The sequence below is a fragment of the Dioscorea cayenensis genome, chromosome 5 (assembly GCF_009730915.1).
Source record: "Dioscorea cayenensis subsp. rotundata cultivar TDr96_F1 chromosome 5, TDr96_F1_v2_PseudoChromosome.rev07_lg8_w22 25.fasta, whole genome shotgun sequence".
Classification (NCBI taxonomy): Eukaryota; Viridiplantae; Streptophyta; class Magnoliopsida; order Dioscoreales; family Dioscoreaceae; genus Dioscorea; species Dioscorea cayenensis.
In genome coordinates this window covers 4,436,312-4,443,953 of record NC_052475.1, presented here as the reverse complement: position 1 = coordinate 4,443,953, position 7,642 = coordinate 4,436,312, and the positions used below count along the sequence as shown (strand labels likewise).

The 7,642-nt window shown below is 34.0% G+C and overlaps 2 protein-coding genes across 2 annotated transcripts; one reads left to right on the top strand and one right to left on the bottom strand.

Moving 5' to 3' along the window:
• The first annotated feature begins 53 nt into the window (after positions 1-53).
• On the top strand, positions 54-3,255 carry LOC120262380 (ras-related protein RABD1-like). The gene is given in 9 exon segments (XM_039270479.1): positions 54-174; positions 258-330; positions 405-452; positions 541-588; positions 1,895-1,966; positions 2,381-2,455; positions 2,457-2,537; positions 2,782-2,885; positions 2,997-3,255. Coding segments are annotated over 9 exon segments (609 nt in total). The 5' UTR covers positions 54-160; the 3' UTR covers positions 3,091-3,255.
• Positions 3,240-5,802, bottom strand: LOC120262377 (ras-related protein RABA2a-like). The gene is made up of 2 exons (XM_039270476.1): positions 5,513-5,802; positions 3,240-3,867 (listed from the first exon to the last, which is right to left on the bottom strand). Exons 1-2 carry the CDS (start codon positions 5,675-5,677, stop codon positions 3,373-3,375), a joined length of 660 nt encoding a protein of 219 aa, XP_039126410.1. The 5' UTR covers positions 5,678-5,802; the 3' UTR covers positions 3,240-3,372.
• Between the last annotated feature and the right edge of the window lie 1,840 nt (positions 5,803-7,642).

Sequence of the window (7,642 nt, the reverse complement as noted above, 5' to 3'; positions counted from 1 at the left end):
AAAATAGAGTAAGGTTATTTTGGTCTTTTTATCTACAAGAAATTATGAAAAGGTGAAACGGGTGGGAGGATGGGGGAGAGGCAGTGAGCTTCTTCAAGGACACACCGAAACCCTAACGAGTTCCAAAATCCACAAAACAAGCCCTTGAATCCAAGGAATCATGAGCAACGAATAGTAGGATGACGATCAATCCACATTCTTCTTCTTTGTGGTGGGATTTTCCTTGCATTTGATGGTTGTTCTTGTTTATTTTGCAGTGATTATCTCTTCAAGCTTCTTCTGATTGGTGATTCCTCCGTTGGGAAGTCATGCCTTCTTCTCAGATTCGCCGTGAGTTTGTTTTTCTAATTTAGAGTTTCAAGCTAATTCTTATCTGGAATGAGGATTTGGGATTTGCTTTTCAGGATGATTCTTATGTGGATAGCTACATCAGTACCATTGGCGTTGATTTTGTGAGTTTTAAGCTGATTGATTTGAGTTCTATGAAGTTTTGAATTGTTATTGCTGCATTTTGATGCTGTGAATGCTTAACTTTGTCAGAAAATCAGAACTGTGGAGCTTGATGGGAAGACTGTTAAACTTCAAATTGTGAGTGGGTTTGGAAAGGTTTTATCACAAGTTAATGATTTGATGTAGTGTATATAAGGTTTGCTAGTTTGTCGTTTGATTTGGTTTTGGCAATACATTGAATTTTTTTTCCTTTTTTTTTAATGCTTGGAGAGCAGTCCTTTTATTAAGGGAATTATTGGAATTGGGTGGTTGAGGGGTTGGAGGGTTGGGGAATGGGGGCCCAGTCTCAACAGCCAAACGTATTGATGGTTGTTAGCTGCTTTTCCAAAGGTGTTGGTGTTAGTTGGGCAGGTGCTAATGATTTTGATTGTTCTTTAAGTTCATACTTTACATAAATGGATGTGTGAGTTTATGCTAGAGCAATTCATTCTTATATACTTACCATTTAAGACAATGGTACCAGTGCAACTTTTGATTATTTGTAAACTGTAATCCATTTTGTTGCTAAAACTTTTTACTTTTAAGATTTTTAGGTGGACATGTACAGGCTATCTCCTTATGCACATCTAGGGGAAGCTGCTTTATGATTAATCAAAGCTGTTCTATGACTAATCAGAATGAAGCATATACGTGTTAATTTAGGCTTTTAGTAGTTCTTCTAAGTTGCTCTTTGATTTGCTGACCCATGTTCAGTAGGTTCAGGTGGATGCCATTTTGCTGGACTTTGACCCTGTGCGATCTTCAATGCTGTCAAAATGTTTTTTTATGTAAATTTAGAAAAGAATCTGAGATGTCAATGTCTTAGTTAACTTGCTCACCTCTCTCATGTGTGCATTTGACAGCCACCATACTATGATTTCTCATACATGTTGGTAAGGTGTAACATTGTGCATTGCATCGTATTTAATGAACTGCACAGAACTCGCTGGAAATGGTGTTCCTGTTTGGTCCTGAAATCAGGTCTTGCCATTGCGTATACTGATGCAAGAATGCTGTTTGTCATGCTCGTAACTTGCTTTACTTTCTTGAGTATCATGTCTTTGTTGATCTATTTGAATCATGAGTGTAATAGTCAGTCTTGCGCTATAAGCAATCCATTACATTTCAAAAAACTCTGAGCTTTGTTGGTCTTACTGTCATCACTGGAGCAAAAATTTTGTGTATAATGCTTTTGTTAAACTCTGATTGAGATGCATCCTAGAGTTCTAAATCACAAGGAATGACCATTTTCATGGTTGACTTTTTTTCTTGGGCCATCACTTGTGCTTTGTTGTTAAGCTTAACTAGGGTTTCTATGCACTATGTATAACTGGAGATATCAACAGTGAAATACAATTGTTTATATGTTCTGTTTCAATGCTATGTAACGATGTCCATGGTTTAGTGGGATACTGCAGGGCAAGAACGGTTCAGAACAATAACTAGCAGCTATTACCGTGGAGCACATGGGATCATTGTAAGTATTTTGAAACTTCCTTTTGAAATAAGTTTTCTGTTAAGGTGTCGTGCTTTTTCTTTTTTGTTGGGTGAAAGAAATTATGGGCGTTGAGAAATAATTATAATCATATGCTGATGAGTTAATATTTTGGTGTGAAGCATCATTTGGTTAGAAATTTGCCAAAATAATTAAATGTTGGTCAATTCTCTGTGCTCAACTACGCTAAAGGTTTTGTTTGTATCTGTGTTGTTTGTGGTGCTATATAATTCCTATCTTGTATCTGCCAGCACATAAAAACTACATTCTTACTCTCATTACACAATTGTAACGCTGGGACATGTTTTTCAATCTGAAGAATTTCATGTCGTCATGATATGTGTTTTGGAGTCAAGACTAGTATAACTTATAACCAATGATTCCTTATCTTTTCAGATTGTATATGATGTTACTGAGATGGAGAGCTTCAACAATGTCAAGCAATGGCTAAGTGAGATCGATAGATATGCAAACTGACAGTGTGTGCAAGCTTCTCGTTGGAAACAAGTGTGATCTGGTTGAGAATAAAGTTGTTGACACTGAAAAAGCAAAGGTAATCATTAAGTGAAGTTCTTATGCCTGAAGTATGCTGTAATTCTTCCTTATATTGTTTAGGACCTCAAACTTTACATTATGCCTGTGGCGTACTCATTTGATTATTGTAAGTCACTATACATAGAACATTAGTTTCTTATTGTAAGAGCTACTTGAGCTTTGGATTATCAATAAAATGAGAGATTTTCTTGGTTTAATCTGATGATTGATTCACTTTGCACTACATCTTATTGTTTTTCCAGGCATTTGCAGATGAGCTTGGAATCCCTTTTCTTGAGACCAGTGCTAAGGATTCAATCAATGTGGAGGAAGCTTTCCTGACCATGTCTGCTGAGATCAAGAAGAGGTATAAGAGTATCATATTAACTTGAGTTGCAACCAAACCTCCTTGTAAATATGCTATTGTTGCTTTTATTGTAAAACCATTCAACATGATTATATATTCATTCTTGTACAGGATGGGAAACCAACCAACTGGCAATAGAAACCCTGCAAACACTGTGCAGATGAAGGGCCGGCCAATAGAGCAGAAGAGCAATTGCTGCAGCTAGCTGTTTCTCCTTTCATGTGCTTTATCTGTTACTTCAGTCTGCTATATTAAAAAAATTAGCCCATGTGTAAGAATGTGATGCATCTTTCTTGAATGCTTCAAAACTCAAGATCAACATGTATTCCAAACATTAAATATCTCAATGCATCATGAGCTTTAGTAAAAACCCTTGCAAATGTCTTGAAAAAGCAGTCCATGTGGAACCATTCAACAACATGTATACTGACGAATAACAAAAAATGCACACAGGATTCAAGAAACAATACAAAACTTTTAAGTGAATTTATGCTGAGCAGCATTGCTTCTTTGTACTGTTAGCCTCTGCTCCTGTTACTACGATCGTCTTTCCTTCTTTGATTCCACCTGCAGGTCCGGAGCCCGGCTCCTCCGATGAGGATATTGACTTCTTGCTGATGATCCTGTAAATCTCAGCAAGGATTGTTTGAAATGCCTTCTCGACATTTATAGCCTCGAGAGCAGATGTCTCTATGAAGGAAAGTCCTTCCTTCTCAGCAAAGCTCTGTGCATCTTCTGTGGCGACGGCACGAAGGTGTTTGAGGTCTGTTTTGTTGCCAATAAGCATGATCACAATATTAGAGTCAGCATGGTCACGGAGCTCCTTGAGCCAACGAGACACATTCTCAAATGTTGTGTGCTTCGTCGTATCATAGACTAGGACGGCTCCAAGAGCTCCACGGTAGTAGGCACTAGTTATTGCGCGATACCGTTCCTGTCCTGCTGTGTCCCATATCTGAGCTTTTATTATCCTCCCTTCAACCTGATGAAAACAGCATAAGTAAAAATAAAAACCAATACTAACATAGATGATTTTTGGCTATAACTTCACATGTGTTGGGCTCTGTGGTTTGAACCAAACTGATTAATGTTATCTTTGGCAATTAAATGGTTGTCTCATATCTCCAATACAACTCTTCAAGTATGCAAAAAAATACCAAAAGTTTATCTGCGGTATTTTTAAGCTCATGCATGGAAATTTCTGTGTAAAAAATGCGGAAAAGCTGAATGGAATGAGACTTTCAACACTTGCCTCTAACAGTAGCTCCTCAAACAGTTATATACCATGAAATGATGACACAGAAGAGAGCTACAAATACAATCTAATAATGTAAAATGACTTCCTGAACAATAGATTGATAACAGAGCACAACAAATTATAAGATTGCTAAAAGCAAGAGCAAGATAAGACCAAAACATCGAACTGATTAACTGATTAAGATAACTAATATTGCTTTCCAATTTCATGCATTGCTTGTTCCAAAGAGATATCTCAACAGAGAAATGTTAGTAGATCCATAAAATATTGATTATTATACAAATAGAATACCAATCATCTTAATTATTTATTTGTCCAACACATTCATTTCTCTGTTAGAGATTACAGGAGACGGCAAATAACATAATTTCCAAATTCATAGCTTTGGTTTATCACTAGAATTACAAGCAAAATCCCAATTTTTGAAAACCTAAAGTAAGATTCCAATTGCAAACATAACACAAAGATGCAAACTAAATAAAAAAAAAAAAATGGAATCATGTGCAAAATCATGTCTTAACTCTTAAAGGTTTAACTCTGACAAGGTTTGCAAAATCAAGAATGAGTATCATAACTAAAATGAATCTATAGGTTAATGCTTATAATGATCTGATAGAGATTGCATCAATCATGCAAATTTAGCATCAATAAAAGAAATGAAATGTAACAACATAATTTCCAAACTCATCTCTTTGGTTTATCACTAGAATTACAAGAAAAAATCCAACTTTTGAAACCCTAAAGTACCATTTAAATTGCAGTGGTAACACAGAGATCCAAAAAATTCAACAACTAAAAAAACAAAATGACAAAATCATGGTAGAAAGCTCATGCTTTGAGAGTTAATCTTTAGAATGAGTCCATAACTGAAATGGATCTATAGGTGAATGTTTAGAAAAACCAAAATAAATTAAAGCAAACAACAGCATTTCCAAACTCACGCCTGAGATTTATCGCTAGAATTAAAAGCAAAAAACTAAACTTTTGAAACCTCAAGCAGTGTCAATCCAATTGCATAGATAAAACAAAGATCCAAACTAATTAAAGAATTAAAAAAAAAAAGAAGAGGAAATCATATAGAAAAATCATCCCACAACGAAAATGGATCTAATGCTTAATGCTTATAATGATCTAAGAGAGATTAAAGCAAGCATAAAATTTTAGTAACACCAAAAGGAATTAAAGCAAACAGCACAATTTCCACACTCATGCCTTCCGTTAACCACCAGAACAACAAGCAAAAATCCAACTTTCAAAACCCTAACGCACCACACCAACTACACAGGTAAAAACAAGATCCAAGCTACTTCAATTGAACGACCAAAGAAAAAACCATGGAAAAGAAGAGATCTACAAGAAAAGATCATGCCTTGAGGGTGCGAGTGGCGAATTCAACACCGATGGTGGACTTAGATTCAAGGCAGAACTCATTGCGTGTGAAGCGCGAGAGAAGATTGGATTTCCCAACTCCCGAGTCCCCGATCAATACCACCTTGAATAGATAATCATACTCCTCTTCCGCCCTCCTCGCCATCTCTCTCTCTCTCTCTCTCTCTCTCTCTCTCTCTCTCGCTTCCTCTTCTCCTCTCCTCGCTCCACAGACGACCACAGTCCACTGAACTGTGAGTGAGAAAGGAAAAGAGATTTCGGTCTATTCAGGGGGCTTTTTGTATATATGTACCCACTACTGCTGTTGATGGGAATGTTGGTGTCCTTGAAAAATATAATTTTTTAAATTCAAATTCATTTAAAATTGTAATTATTAAATTCAAATTTATATATTTTTTTAAAAAAATTTAATTATTATATATTTAATTTGAAAATATTAATCAAATGATTTAAGGAAAAATTATTTTTTAGTCCCTAAAAGTTTCAAAACATCCCAGACCCTCTGACATTTGAATTTCTGGGACAGATCCCTCTTTTTTTCGATGGTTTACTTTTTCAATCCTCGATAGTTTATTTTTTTCAATTAATCGCACTGATTCCGTTAATTTATTCTATTTTTACAACACGTATCTTCACTCTTAAAAATATATAGTTTTCATTTAACATAGCGTGTTTTTGTTTAACCACATAAGTTTTCACTTAATATATAAGAGCATTTAGCGTTTAAAATTTGACTTTTCCACTTAAAATTATGGGTTTCTGCTTAAAATTTGGTGTTTTCGCTTAACCACATAAATTTTCACTTACCATATAGCACATTTGCATTTAAAATTTGACTTTTCCGCTTAAAATTATGGGTTTCTGCTTAAAATTTGCTGTTTTCGCTTAAAAACTGAGAGCCAACCCAGTTAACATATGTTACCTTTATGTCAGACAAGTCCGAAAAATAACCTGTCAGAAAAAGAAAGGTCCTTTTTGGGAATACTCAAAGTCATGGGGTTTTCTTTGTGAATACCTGAACTTTGGAGGGACTTTTTGTTCATTTCCAGATGATTTAACCACATTTTTTTTTCAAAACTAAATATTTAATTATACACTAAATCATTCTTATTTAGTATTTAAATTCGAAAATCTTGATATATGCCCCCACAAAATTAATGGTAATTTATTTCAAATAATAATAACTTTACTTTAGTGAATTACTGAATGTTTATTAATATATAAAAAAAATTAAGACTAATATGTTTATATAACTTAAATCATATAACAAAATTAATATTAATTTCTTATTTAACTTTGAATTTTTTTATAATAAACCACAAATATTATAGAAAAATAAACAAAAAGATTACAAGACTCTAAAACAATAACAAAATGGAGGAGAGAATCCAAACAAAAAGAGAATATCACAGCCCAAATTAAACACAACAGGAGCACTTTATCCACTAAAAAATGGATAAAAATTACAAAATCAAGCATAAAAAAAAATCAATATATATAAGATTTTTTTATCTATGTACATCTATAGGGATGTAAATTCATATATATATATATATATATAAATGATGTGTTCAGATTGATTTAAAACTTTGAATAACTATTATATGTATTATTATTTTATTATTAAAATTTTATATTAATTTTAATAAATTTTATAGGTCCTTGTCACCCTACTTCAAAAAATAAAAAAAAAAAAAAATAAAAAAAAATAAATACTTTTGAATTGAAAATATTACATAGTGTTTTTTAAGCAAATCTATTTTGCATCACTGTCAATTTTTAATCTAGGGGCAAGTTTATGTGTCCATATATAGATATGTTAGTGGCACATGAACGCGCATGTGTAGCCAGCTGGGAAAACTTTTTGTGGTGCACTTGGGTTCGGTCGGTGGTTGCATGCAATTTAAGGGGAAGGACTAAGGAGTGGATGGATGATGGTTATTATGATAAATTGATAATAGGTATTATTATTAGGTTGGTTGTGTGTTATTGTTTTTGAAAGATAGTGTTTAGGTGAGTGTGCAATTGTGCAAGTGGAAGGATGAAGGAGCTAATAGTGATACCTGAAAAACTTTTTTGACTTTTGTGCAAATAAGGTGGGCTTCTTCTT